The sequence below is a fragment of the Engystomops pustulosus genome, chromosome 8 (genome assembly GCF_040894005.1).
Source record: "Engystomops pustulosus chromosome 8, aEngPut4.maternal, whole genome shotgun sequence".
Taxonomy (NCBI): Eukaryota; Metazoa; Chordata; class Amphibia; order Anura; family Leptodactylidae; genus Engystomops; species Engystomops pustulosus.
Window position 1 is genome coordinate 19,839,520 of NC_092418.1, and position 14,118 is coordinate 19,853,637.

Sequence of the window (14,118 nt, forward strand, 5' to 3'; positions counted from 1 at the left end):
GGAGTAACTACAGGTCTCATCATTAGGTCACTTCCCATCTCTCTGAATAGGTGGAGACCTAGCTGCTGTGACTCCTCTCCATAGACTTCTATGGCGTGAAGGACACATGGAAGCAAGAAAACGTGGAAGCGCACAGCTACAGCTAGAAAAGATGACACTGTTTCTTAGACTACAGGGGGGAGATGACAAGGGACTATGACTCTGCAGTTGCTTCTGTGTGTAGGTGGAGACCAAGCTGCTGGGACTCCCCCCTCCCTCTCCATAGACTTCTATGGAATCTTCTGTCTTATAGAATAAATTCTAGTGCAGGGCAGATAAGAGCCAAACTAGGAGAACAAGGAAGTGCCCGGCGCTGATCACGATTAGTTTCTTGTAGTCACTTGTTAATATTTCTGCAGCTTCTCACGTTTTGGTCGCCTCCCTGCAAAACTTTCCATTCTGCCGCCTCTGTTCTCTCATCGTCCGTCTGCCGCCTCTGTTCTCTCATCGTCCGTCTGCCGCCTCTGTTCTCTCATCGTCCGTCTGCCGCCTCTGTTCTCTCATCGTCCGTCTGCCGCCTCTGTTCTCTCATCGTCCGTCTGCCGCCTCTGTTCTCTCATCGTCCGTCTGCCGCCTCTCCTCCCTCCACCCATAGAACGCGTCTTGTATCGCATCGCACTCCCATTCACTTGGATCCGCAATACCAGACTCTGCCTATGGCGGCGCTGTATCAAGAATCTTGGTCTTCCCGAGCGATGGAGAGAAGAGAATCCACATTTATCAGGTGAAGGATTTCCTGGGATATTTGGGGCCATGAAATGAGACAAGACCCCGGAAAGTTTCTCACAACCGCATTTTATTTCCTTAGAAACAGGAAACGCATTGAAACATAAACCTCCGTAAATTGTGCCAAAAATATATAATTTATATCACATTTGTATCTGTCCAACTGTATCCAAAAAATACACGATAAATGGCGCCTCTCCCCTCCAGAGTAACACAAAACTTAAAGAGGGGGGGGCACCTACAATGAGCGGAGATGGAGACACCCAGGAAGGAATTTCATCCAAAAAATAATAAAAAAAAAATTGGTAAAACTTGATGCTGCCTGTGCCGGGGTGCAATGTCGCCACCAGGTGGTCAGTTGCTGTAATAGCACAGAAAAAGTTCATAAACATCCTGTGTCGCCACCTGCAGGATGTGAGAGGAATTGCACCCCCGCAAGAAAACTTTTACATTAGGGTTTTGGGTATAATTAGAATTTATTAGACTTTCAGCCATGGGAGCGGCCCCCTCCATCATCCCATATATACCATTAACCCCTTAGTTACTATACTGTGGATACGCTGTATTTATGTGCCTATTGGGGGGCGTGACAATTGAACTTATGGGATGTTTCTATACATTAAGGCATCAGATCCAAGGTACTAGGTCCCCGGATGGTAGAAGGTGCAGCTGAATGATCTGGAGAGGCCGATGTCACCCACCAGATCCGCACTTTCTTATAATGTACTGATTGTGGTCAGACACCTGCACTATGGCGGCCATCATCACAACTACCCTGTAGCTTTGGTGGCCACTAGGGGGAGCTCTCCTTGTGTTAGGAAGATGGAGGGAAGGGGACGCTTCCTATCACCAGCGATAAGGCACTAGAATGAATGTCTGGCACTAGGGGGCAGTCACATCACATGTAGATAAGTACATCAGTCTGTATCCTACACTTACTGGATACATTTATCCTCCTTCTCCTGACGTATCAGTGACGCTGCATCATTCTGCATCACTTTCCCGGAGGGATTATAGAGGCGCTGACAGCTGGATGTTACCAAAGGTGGTGAATTCCCACATAATCAAAGGGATGCAAAGGGTCAGCACAGATTGAAAGGGAACCCGTCACCACATTTTTCACAAATCCAGGTAGTGACAGGTTCCCATAGAGCCCTAGTAACAGACTGACATCTTTCTTTTAGCTAAAAATGATTCCCATATATTCAACTTTATAGTTTTACCTGGTATCTAAGCGCGGCCTCCTCGGGCTGAATCCAGCAGCTCCTCCCCCATCCAGGGTGACTATAGATTTTTAGTATTAGAAAACTGTACACCAAGCATATATCCCATGAAATCACAGCAGCAGCATGGAGAGGAGTAGAAGTCCATGGAAGCTGCTGTGATTGTTTTATGTGATCAGATATGTACATGAGATACAGTTTGCTAATGTTAAGTAGCTAAAGGTCACATGACATTAGGCCACGCCCCCTCGACTCGCTCCAAAGATGCATAGATACCAGGCAAGATTATAAAACTGATTTTATGGGGATCTTAAGGAAACTATTTTTAGCTAAAAGAAGGGGTCACATAGTTACTAGGGCTCTATAGGAACCTGCCACTACCTGGATTTGTGAAAAATGTGGTGACGGGTTCCCTTTAAGAAGGCAAATGGTAACAACCCAGTTTTTAGGAGGAATAACAGTTGTAAAAATTTAGTACAACAGATATGTTTGGGGGGCGTCTGACACGAGTGGGGGGTCCTGGAGGGGCAGCCAATGACCTAGTCCACAGTGTTATACCTATAATTCGGGGGCGGGGCATAACAGAACGTATCATTTTTTCTTCCAGATATTAAAGGGGTTGTGTCTAGAAACCCCTTTAACACTCTTGAAGACATACAAAAATGAAGTGATAAAAGTATAACAACCTGAATAGTGAGCGGGTCCCCGGCGTCGGCCTCTTCCTCACCCCGGGGAGGGTGTAGATGGTAACTGAAAGCCAGCAGTTCCCATAATCTTTGCAATTTCCATTCCTTGTTTTTCTCCGGTGAAATCGAAGGATCCTGGCGCCCAATGGGTTAACAGAAGGACAGAGGAAAAACTAAATACAAGCACGGAAGTGTTTTTTTTCTTCGGTGGAATGTCAGCAGAGGCTGAATACGTCATTATAATAGTGGCATAAACTAGAAATATATATATATTTATATAGAGTGGTCCTCAGTCCTCCAGGGGGGGGCTCTGACATCTCCAGTAGGCAAGACGCACCAGGTCACTGAAGCTCCTGTGTAGTAGTAGTAGGAGGAGGAGGCATCTCGCTGCTGGGTCTTGTCCTGGGGGAGCGCGGTGGTGGGGGTCTGTATTCCTGGAGTGCAGACCCCTTCCGTATCTGGTCTTACAGAGCCGTGCTCTCCACGTCTGTGTCGAGGAGGATGACCGGCAGCGGCGGAGGATCTACAAAGGAAACCGTGTATACAGACTCAACAGCCGGATGTCCTGGGCCCGGATCTGGAAGGAGAGATAGAACGTCACATAAAAAAGGGAAATTATCGAGACCCTGTCGGGGTGTTGTGTCCTGACTGAAGGGCTGCGGGGGTGTACTACTACTCTCAGCATCACACAATCTTTGTAAATACTTTACTGGTTTGAGTTACACCAGTGTCTTCAAGGGGCCTCTCATGACTGGACCCAGTGATCATATGTCATCTACAAGATAGTAAAGTTTTTCAACAGCTCCCCCAGAGGAGAAGTTAAGTATTACAATGGGCTGTCAATGTAGTGCACATACATGCCGGGTAATCATAACTTTGTGTATCGTGTTAGTAGCAGCAGGACTGTAAAATATGAATTTCTAATCCAGGATTGTAGCACTAAGGGTTGTGTCCTCACACTGCTGTGCCTCTCTGCAGCCAGTGTTTGATATAGTCCCTGGGGAGATGTGTAATCAGACCTGTGTGTGTTGTTAGTAGCAGCGGGACTGTGATATATGTATTAATATTCCACCATTGTACCATTAGGGGCTTGTACTCACACTGCTGTGCTCTGTGCTCCCTGCAGGCAGTGTTAAAGCGGTATTCTCCTCTGGGCATTAACATTCAGTTTCACTAATCTTCCATATATAAACATTTCTTCAATTAGATGTTATTTAAAAAAATGTTCCTGTGTGAATATAATTTCCCATAAATGTAGTCATGTTGTCCCTTAGAAACGAGATAGCTTCCTTGGATACGACCACCTCTGGTGGAGTGAGTGCACAAATAAACAAAAGGTTATTGTATATAAAATGTCCGGGAGTTATTGCATGTCCTGCAGCCGTCCTGTGGTAATGATCGCTGAATCCAGGAGGTCAGACAAGACTCAATAGCTCATATCTGGCCACTGCTGCCAGAGTGTGATGTGGTCGTATCCGAGGAAGCTATCTCGTTTCTAAGGGACAACATGACTACATTTATGAGGAATTATCTCCACACAGGATCATTTTTTTTTAATAACATCCAATTGAAGAAATGTTTATATATGGAAGATTAGTGAAACTGAATGTGACTGCCGAGGCGAGAATACCCCTTTAAGTACTGTCCCTGGGGAGATGTGTAATCATAACTTTATGTAAGTATGAATTTTATACTGTGGGATTGTAGCACTAGGGGGCGCACCCTCACACTTCTGTGCTCTAAGCTCTCTGCAAGGAGCTGCTCCTTTCTTACGACAGGAAAAAAAAAAACTGTTTGTTGCTCAATACTGCAGCAGTTACTCAGAGCAGAGGGGAGGTGAAGTAGTTTAATTTAGATGGTATACTTTTGATTGCAGCTTTGTATGTGAATGGGTTAATGAGGTGGAGTATATCACATATATCTGTGTGTATGTATGTAGGGGAGTGTAGGAAGAGCCAAGCCACTCCCGGGGTAGGGACCCTCCATGCTGTATTAGTGGGTGCACACAAGCCTGGTTAGGGCCACACACGGTTAGTACCCAGCACACATGAACATTCAAGTATGATTTTGGGGGTGGGGGAGGAGTCAGTACTGTGTGTGTTTCGGCCAATCACGTGCCTGGTTCCTTACCATCGGTACTTCCCAATCTGATAATGTCACATCACACATCTGAATTGTTACATAAAATTGTTCACAGTTAGAATGCGGCTTCATGCAGACATGTAATAAGCAGAACATCGCCCCTCTATAGGGAACCCGCTAATCCCCAATTGTGTCCCCATGCTGCGCCCCTCCTCTATTATTCCTCTTGAATATTCAAGACTAAATTCACGGCCAAAGCTGTAAGAGGAATAACAGAGGAACGGGACACAATATATGGAACCTCGCACAGTAATAGGATGGACAAGGACTAAACTTTCATTGTTATCCCAAAGGGGTAAAGGGCTTCTCCTCCCTGGGGAGGGTGCGAGGAGACATCACCTTTCCCCATGACCCGCCCCAGACTCCAGTCTTGCCGGCTCCCAGATATTTGGTTTCCTGCTCGGATTTTCCGCCTCTTTCTCGTATACTTTGTGCATCACTTCCATCACATTTCAACATCTCTGCTTGCTGTGAACCTGAACATTTATGGGTTTATCCTGTCGGGCACGTGGATACGATCAGGGACGGGTTTGTTAACCAGCCAGATATCGGCAAGTATATCCTCACTGACAGCCGGCAGAGGTGTTGAAAGCTGCATATAAGGACTAGATTCCACAATATACTGGATATCCTTATGTTAGGTCCCCACTGTGTGGTTCTCAGGGCATGCTGGCAATTGTAGTGTAGCAGAGCCGCACATTAGAGACCACTGATGTAATGTATAGGGACATCCTACGATGGTTTTTATACATGATCTCCCCCCATCCAGACACAACATTTAGGTGCAGGTAACAGCCAGGAACACTGTGGTGCAGCCATATTCATGCAAGCGGACACTGGTTAGGACTGAAGGGGCGCACAGCACTACATCTACTATTAGGGGTCAAAGCGGCCATTAACCTAATACCTGATCCTGCACAGTGGTCCCAAGCAGCCATGCAAGGCTATCCGCTGCAGGGGTTAATATAGAGCAGGCTCACAGCCATATAATGTGTATGGGAGTTTCCTGACCCTCCACCAATATCAGGGGAGAGAAGGATTGGGGCGTTAGATTTCATCCTACTTATAACATTTGCACACTGGGTTGAGCCGAGCATGCATGTCTCTAGGGGACAGGAGGGACAGCGGTCATCTCCAGTGGCCGCCATGAACCCTCCATTGGATACATCCTATGAAGTTGCAGCCCGGAGAAATATTTATCTGTACCTTGTGTGATCCCAGTATTTAGGGCAATGGGATAGACGCCCATCAGTTTGGGGGCCTTGAAGTATATTCACACCAGGTGTAGGTCAGAAGTGACTGATGTTCCTAGCACACGAGTGAAGGAGGTAAATGAAGCGGTGATATTAGAAGAGACCCCCCAGTGATCCCCTGTGGGTATAGTGACTTGTAGATCTGGTGCACAGAGGTGGGAAGGTGCAGATTTAGGCGTTTGGGGGGGGGGGGGGGTGCAGGATTGTGGAACAAATAATACCGGGGATGAAATGAGGTGAAATGATAATGGTTTATGCCAAGACCACAGGGCAAAAAGCCGTCAACACAACACAGAGGCGCGGTGCATGGTGGCAGCGGGTACAAACCTTAATAGCGGTCATTTTCCCAACCTGTTGAAGGCACCACAGACAGAACTATTAGGAAGCGCGGCACAACCCTCACAGTCCCTTCTACTACCTCTTCTATCACCCGATTTTAGTGTCAAGCTGAAAGCAACAGCCAGTGATCGCCAGCATCAGCCAGTGCACGGGCGCGGACTGTGGAGAAGTGTCACCCATTTAATGGCTTGTTTTATGCCCAGGGGGGTAGAGCATGGCACAAGGACTTTGGTGGAGGTCACACCCAGCACCCTTGGGACCGGCACTAGCGATAACACTGTGTAATAGAGTTACCCAGAACATTATACATTGAAAATGCTTAAAGGGGGTTTAACAAAAATGAATCATCAATATAATAACAGCCGGGGTCAGACACCCAGGACCCGCGCTGTGTAGCTTCCACTTCACAAGAAAAACTAATCCATTATTAAATCCTTGATTTAGAAACCAATACATTCTGCAATTGCGTTCTATAACCATTAGGGGGAGACACTTGACCCCATGTACTTACCAGTGACTACTTTTGATGCAGATCCTGTTGGGACATCCACAGGGGATTGAGATGCCGGGGGCTGTGGTGGAGGAGGGACTGTGGGTCGGACACGGGGCTTGGGAACTGGGCGCTGCCGGTTAAGTGTCCCAGTGTTGTACGGGCCAGATGTCAGGGTGGCATCGGGTAGGCCGCTGTGTGAACTTGGGTGATCAGAAAGAGGAGGAGGAGTATCTGGAGGTGTTGGAGAGTGTGACGGACTGGACTGTTCTGTGCTTGGTACTGTGGGTGTGGTAGGTTTAGGCTGCGGTGTTGGCAATGTGGGTGGCTGTGGAGGTGGGTGGCTTGGAGCCTGGATGATAGGTTGGCTGCCTGAATGCCTGCGTGGCAAGGTGCCATGTGAATACGTAGAAGGGGAAGCTGTTCCTCCGTGGTTACTTGTGGTGCTCGGAGCAGGAGCAGCATTGTGGTTGGATGGTTTGGGGGAGACAGAAGGAGGAACATTGGCTACTGCGGGCAGATTCGGATTTGCAGGTTGCACAGGAGGGGGGTTTGTCGGCTTTGGGGGTGCTGGGGCAGGTTTCTTGATAGCTAAAAAATAAATTACATGAATTAGGAAAAAAAAAAAAAAATAGGCAACAAACACATTGTGCATGTATGAGAAAACTGACTGGTTGTGCCTGCATTGCAGCTGAATAGCAATTCAATAAGTAACATTGAGCTATAATACCAGGCACAGCTCATGACGACATCTACCATCCAAACAGGGGAGTGACAGGTAACCAGAGGGGTGTCACAGTGCAGAAACTTGGATTGCAGCCCAATAGGTTAAAGGGGTTTCTCAAATTTGAATCCCCTACTGATGGCTACACAATAAAGATAATTTTAACCCACGTAACTTTACAATTTTCTTCAGTTTTATTGCTGTTTTAGCTCCTATCACTCAGTGATGGTCAGTGTAAGATTCCAGGGTGTGGGCGAGGACTCTCTAAGCAGACACTTCATGATTCCTCTGTAATATGAGATGTGCTTAGATTATCAGGGTACAGGGTTAATCTACACTTTTATTAAGCTTCTGAACACTCTACTAGTACCTGACATATAGAAAGATGAGACAGATCAGAGATGATGAGATCCATGAGATGGATATAAATCACAATGACACTGTCAGCACTGCTACATCTAGGCTATAACACACACAGAGTAAGATCTGTGAAATTCTGTTAATAACCTTAATTATGAGGATGTGATATCTTGTTATCCTGAGTATATTTAAGAATCTTGTTTCGTGGGAGAAATAACCCTTTAAGTTCTGGGCCTGTAGTGACACCAAGATGAGCTCCTCATGAGCACTTACTTTTTCTACTGGAGTGAGGACTGGGGTTGGCAGTGCCTGGTTGTGTAGGGACAACAGCTAACTGGTTTGCATTGGTGCCGGATGGTGTGTGAGTCCCGTTCCGCAGCAATGGCGGTGTGGTAGCTGTTGGTGTTTCTTTGGTCTTGTTGGAACTGTGGATGAGATTACAACAAGACATCAGTCTGAGATAGTGACACTGCAATAACCCAAGTCTGGCTTGTGCATACCTGTACTCCTCCTGCCCATAGGGTAATGCAGGATCTGAAGGTGCTACAGGCTGAACTTGTGCAGAATTCACTGTGGCTGGCTCTGGTGCATTTCCCATCGGCTCTACTGGTGGTCCGCCTTCACCGGGTGGGAGGGGAGGTTGAAAGGCAGGGGACGCATGTTTCCGCGTTATTGTCCCACCTCTCCTCATGTTGAGCTGAAAGTCTAGCACTTTAATGCCAAGGCTAGGAAGATAAAAGGGTGACAGATTAGAGAGATATGGGTTGAATTTAATCATTAGCAGCTACTAAATGGGCAATAGGGTCTGATTCTCCAGAGAGATGTAGACCATGTGGAACGATCATAAAATCCCTGTGTAAGTTACAGATGGCACAATATCTCTTCCTTTTACTCACCTTTCCTTCTTCAGGAGGTCTCCATCCATGACAGCCATGCTTATCGGCCTCTTACGTTCCATGAGGCCAAACTCGTAGTGCACGGTGTCATTATTCAGATGCGTTGTCGGAGCGGCCGCCGCAAAGGCACCAGATACGTTAAAATCCAGTTCTGGAACAGAAAGTGTTATCAAGGCATGACCTTCAATAATACTTCTAAAAAAAATTCCTCTTTTGTCCATGCTCCACTCCAGAGGTCTCGAAGAGATGAATGAGGCACAACAGACACAAGAGCCTGTGACTTCTTCATGCAGCAGGACCCCAGGCGCTGCCCGTGGATATGGGATAAAGCTCTATAGTTGACCATATGTCATATAAATATTGCACAACCCAGAATATTGAATAACCCAGGACCTTCCATCACTGAGCGGCAATAAATGTGGATCCTAATAGCACGGTCAGAAGAAAACTAATATGATAACATAAAATAATTCATATAGATTGATATATGTGGTAATCGCTTCTATTGATGACTGGTTAAAGGGATTATCATAGGGAAGTGATGTGGAGGGTTGGGAGTTGTTGGGAATATTAACTTTTGTACGTCACGTTAGGATGTATATCAATGCATAAGTGTATTAGACATAACTTGTTTAAGATATTCTGCCATTTTTCCTCTTGGAAAATGAAAGTTATCCGATTTTTAAAAAAGTGATTATCCTGTACTATGAATATTATACTTTGCATTGTATACACTATGATCAGAAACATGTGATACCTTCAGGGAAGAACCAGTCGGCGTGCTGTATGATGGGCTCGATGATGGTCACAACATGGACAGAGGTGGCAGCCGCGATCTCCGCCAGTGTCCTGGAGAAAGAAAGACCATTTTACTTTAAAAAAAATAAAATAAAATTTGGGGGTTAAGTTTTTGTACAATCTCTTAGGCTGCTGTTCAGAGACTGAGTATTTGGGAGTCAGTAAGAGACTGAGCCTCCATGTCCACCAGCACTCGGCTCTGTGACTGGACTGCACATTGCTACACCTTTTAAACACTAGGTGGCGCCATGCTGGAATGAATTCGGATAAGGAAGAGGCAAATAGATTTTACAGGATGGGAACGTATAACTCCTTCTACATTAACGTCTGACTTCCAAGAAGTCTTGTGGCATGAAATGGGTTAATAACAAAAAGTAATAGACAACAAGCTGTAAACAGCACGGTTTTAATGTGGGTGCTGAGTTTTGTTTTCCTTTTCCCACCCTGGTAAATGTATTTACATATTCCTTAACCACAATTCTCAGGGGAGCATGTATGACCTTTAAGACTGAACATCCTCCTGCAAGAGCAATCCATATAAGAAGGGATAATGGTCTTCCGGACCCAAGGAACAGAACACAGTACAGCAGAGCGAGTATAAACTGGGCCGCTCTGCTCGCTAGCCCATAATACAGGAGATAAAAGACGGAGCAGATGAGACGGTGACAACCATCTAAGATTAAGTAATACAGCAACAGGAACACGCAAATTATATGTATGAACAGATGTGGGTAAGGCGAGACACGGAGAAAGAGCGCGGCATGCTGGAAATGACAGCGAGAGCATGAAGTGTATCCAAGATGGGAAACCACAAGCCTGGGAACAGAAAACTGATACCCGGACCTCAGCAGCGCACATTCCTCCCCTACCACAGCGCTGAGTCTATAGCGAGATGAGGGGAAGATCTGCACAAGATGGGAAGAGCCTTCACTCTCTATCACTAGTGGTGGGGCAGGATAAACCACCCCCCATCTAAGGATCAGCAGCTTCTTTACATGGCTAGCCGTCTTTTTCTATTCCTCATACTAACCCTTCGTGCTTTGACCACAGAAGATTTGGGCCTAGCACTATTGCAATATTGCTGGGTGTCATCTTGTTCACGTCGCTGCTTTGACTCAGTTTGGCCAAGAACTTTACCAGATACCTGAAAAACAAAGACACAAATGTTATGTAACACAGCAGCCACCACTAGAGGGAGCTCACCGCATACACTATTTTTCATATTAATTTTGAGTTCAGGCGTTAAAATCGGCTTCTAGTGGTAGCTTATGTGTATTTTGGGAGGATATGGAGCTTGGGAAGGGAAGAACTGAATTACGACCGCTATAAATAGAGAGATGGCGTTACATAGAATATAAAATATTGGTAAAGGGCAAACAGTCCTTGCATTAGGCCTCATGCAGACAACCCACGTGCAATTTCCAGGCCGCTAGTAAAGGGCTTTGTGTTGTTGCTTGCGGTCCGTCTGACCACTGACCCTACCGATGTCCATAGGAAATGGCACATGGGCTGCAAATCTGAGCAGGAATAGGACCTGCTCTATAATTTGCAGCGCGGCCAGTTGCGTAGCCTGCACCGTGAACGTGCCTAATATAATGCTATATAGCTGCAATTTGTGTGCCGGGCTCATGGCCCAAGCACACATTCGGATACACGAGGCTTTACAATTAGGAATACAACCAGGTGCCAAGTCCAGACAGTATCGTAACAGAACGAGAAAGAAAACATTACCTGAAATTTTCAAAGTTGGGCTTGGGAAGTTTCTGACACACGACCCATAAATTCTGCAGCTTTGTGTTCTGGTCTTGGGTACTGTGAAGATGGGGGTCAACTTGTTAATGATCTGGATTTGTTATGCATATTATAACGCAATGAATCGAGTTTCTGCTATTCTTACACAAATACTATGTTAGCGCTTTGTAACCGCAATGTTAATGCAATCGGACTAGGTGTGGACGCGTTCTGATCGTACCACACAGACCAAACTAGAACTTACTTGCCAGCAGCGATCCACTCGTCATAGAGGGCGAAGGTCATCAGAGGTTCAGGGAGCTCGCGAAGGTAAGACTTTAATGCCCCTGTAAGACAAAAGAAAAACATAAGAAAGTAGATGAGATCGGTGAGAGTAACATTATTACTGTCAGGTTAGTCACTAGGGTCTCTGTTATGTTTTACTGCTGTGCATCAATCACAGATTTCACTCTGCATGGTACTGAAACCAAGCTGTAATACCAAATACAGACCACAGACAAGAATGGCGCTGTTACATAAACAAGGCAGCCATGTTTTTTTCATTAACTCATACCAACCGCTACAGGCAGTGTGCTCTAACATGGCCCGTAATGGTAGAAGTCCATACAACATAACTTCTTCCATTTCCTACACTCCAGGTCTATAGAGAGATTTGGACAGGTTGGTCTGCCAATATCTTCCCCAGGGCTCTGTTTCACGAGGATCTGGTCTGTGGAGCGTATCATTTCATTTTCCAACCTCAAACACAGTCCAGCATGGGAAAAACCTGCGCATACAATTTAATTCCTGGACTGCGGCTGGATCCAGAATTTAATGGAGGAAACCCACATGTATGAGCGAGTAACTGCGTGCAGATCGTGCCTTGGCTGGGAATGATTACAGGTCCCAGCACTGCAGCTCAGCAGCTTAAGGAGGTGTAATACTGATACATGTCTCTTCTCACCTGCCACAGCATGAGGGTCCGAGTAAAACTCTTCCAGGTGGGACGTGGAACAGTCCAGCGCAGCTTTTAGCTTCTTGAGCTTGGAGGCACCGGCGGCTATCCTGAACAATCCCTGCAAGAGATTGTGGGGTTGGGCGAGAATGATCAGAATACATAAAAATTGTATTTATATCATCTAAATTCCATTATTTATCTGAAGATCTGCAAGAGGACAAATAGAAACAACTTGGAGAGACAGATGAGAGCATGATGGGGAAGGAAAGAAAAGACAAAGTTATGGGGGTCTACAGTACCCACCTCTTCCCTCATGCCGGTTTCCAGCAGCATCATCACACAGGCTTCAATAGGAATAGCGATTTCCCGCGAGCTGCGCTTCAGGTGCTCCTCTAGTGCTGTGCCAAACGCCGGCTTCTCCGTCCACTTGTCTGGAGAGAAGATGAATGTGATGAAGGAGAAAGGGAGAATCGTGAGGAATCCTAGGGAGACACTAAACCTTATAGAAAAGGTAGGAAATAGAGGAAGCAGAGAGTAAAGAATCCAACCAACATGTTAGGAAATACTGGCGCTGGTTCCCTGCCTGTGTTATACAGCCCCGTGCCCTGACTAGTCAATAGCAATATCAAAACCTCTCATTTTAACCCTTTAAGAAGTGTATGCCAGTAATACAGAGAGACGTGTGTGTGTTGGATGAATGGAGCCTATGGATATTACTAGTCGGTTAATGCATGGAGCTTTACAAACAACACTGCACACATCCTAATATATTAACCGATCACGAGCAAAACGCTATGGGTTATGGAAGAAAGAAGTAGTAATAGAAATCATAGCAAAAAACAGTAAAGATTAGAGAGACTAGCAGGAAACAGAGCAAACTCATACAATGTCAGTACCCATCTGCAGGTGGCAGTAAAGAGCAAGCGTGCGGATGATCAGACCAGGGCAGGCCCCCATTCACACATGTCCATGGGGGGCTATAGACACTCCCCGGACACATGACTTTGTGAGAGAAGTTGCAGCCAGAGGTCTGCGCAGCAGCTTTTCTCCTCTCTTCATTGACAACAAATGCAAGATCCAAGGATGCATGTGCACAAAGGAGTCAAAAGACATAGCTTTCAGGTTTTCTGCTGACCGCTATGCCAGGTATCTAGGCACTAAGAAGCACACGCAGCTGAAGAGTAAGAACAAGCCATAGCAGAGAGGGGTGCGAGGAGCCAGGCGGCTGTGAGAGTTACCTTGCTGGGCCTGGATTTCAGGCAGTGTTTTTTCTAGCACCGCTAGCGCTCGTCTATGGTATTCTGCTTGTGCCTCTAATAACTGAAGACGCAACCCACAGACAAAGAAACAAAACACAATGAGGCGAGTGAGACATGTGTGCCATGTACAGACCTGGAAACATAAAAAAAGGTAAACCATACCCACTAATAAAAGCAGTCGCCCATGATGCGGCTGCTGCCGTCCTACTACTACCCTGTTTCCCCGAAAATAAGACAGTGTCTTATATTAATTTTTGCTCCTTAAAAGGCACTAGGTCTTATTTTCAGGGGATGTCTTATTTTTCCACGAACAAGAATTTACATTTATTGGTGAACAAAAAAATCTTCTAAAACATCCTTATAACTCTCCAAACTCTGAATTATTGGAATATTTGGCCCCATTCTATCATGTTTTTGCAATAGCACTTTCCTTAAATGACCACTTCATGTCCATGTAGCTGCTTGTAACTTATTTGTCCTGCAACAGTCAGTAA

General features: G+C 45.9%; 1 protein-coding gene across 3 annotated transcripts in view; it reads right to left on the reverse strand.

The window, feature by feature from the left end:
* Nucleotides 1-813: 813 nt before the first annotated feature.
* ARHGAP17 (Rho GTPase activating protein 17) overlaps nt 814-14,118 on the reverse strand; it is a 57,069-nt gene continuing 43,764 nt past the window's right edge. The window contains exons 9-21 of one of the 3 annotated variants that reach the window (XM_072120076.1): nt 13,604-13,685; nt 12,669-12,796; nt 12,372-12,483; nt 11,673-11,754; nt 11,408-11,488; nt 10,707-10,820; nt 9,636-9,727; nt 8,879-9,029; nt 8,483-8,707; nt 8,256-8,407; nt 6,920-7,489; nt 4,805-4,843; nt 814-3,251 (exon numbers count right to left, since the gene is read on the reverse strand). In XM_072120076.1, the coding sequence (XP_071976177.1) occupies nt 4,836-4,843; nt 6,920-7,489; nt 8,256-8,407; nt 8,483-8,707; nt 8,879-9,029; nt 9,636-9,727; nt 10,707-10,820; nt 11,408-11,488; nt 11,673-11,754; nt 12,372-12,483; nt 12,669-12,796; nt 13,604-13,685 (1,797 nt within the window). In that variant the 3' untranslated portion in view covers nt 814-3,251; nt 4,805-4,835. Of the gene's footprint in view, nt 3,252-4,804; nt 4,844-6,396; nt 6,421-6,919; nt 7,490-8,255; nt 8,408-8,482; nt 8,708-8,878; nt 9,030-9,635; nt 9,728-10,706; nt 10,821-11,407; nt 11,489-11,672; nt 11,755-12,371; nt 12,484-12,668; nt 12,797-13,603; nt 13,686-14,118 lie in introns of all 3 variants that reach the window. The other 2 variants (XM_072120075.1, XM_072120074.1) reach the window with 2 other exon arrangements.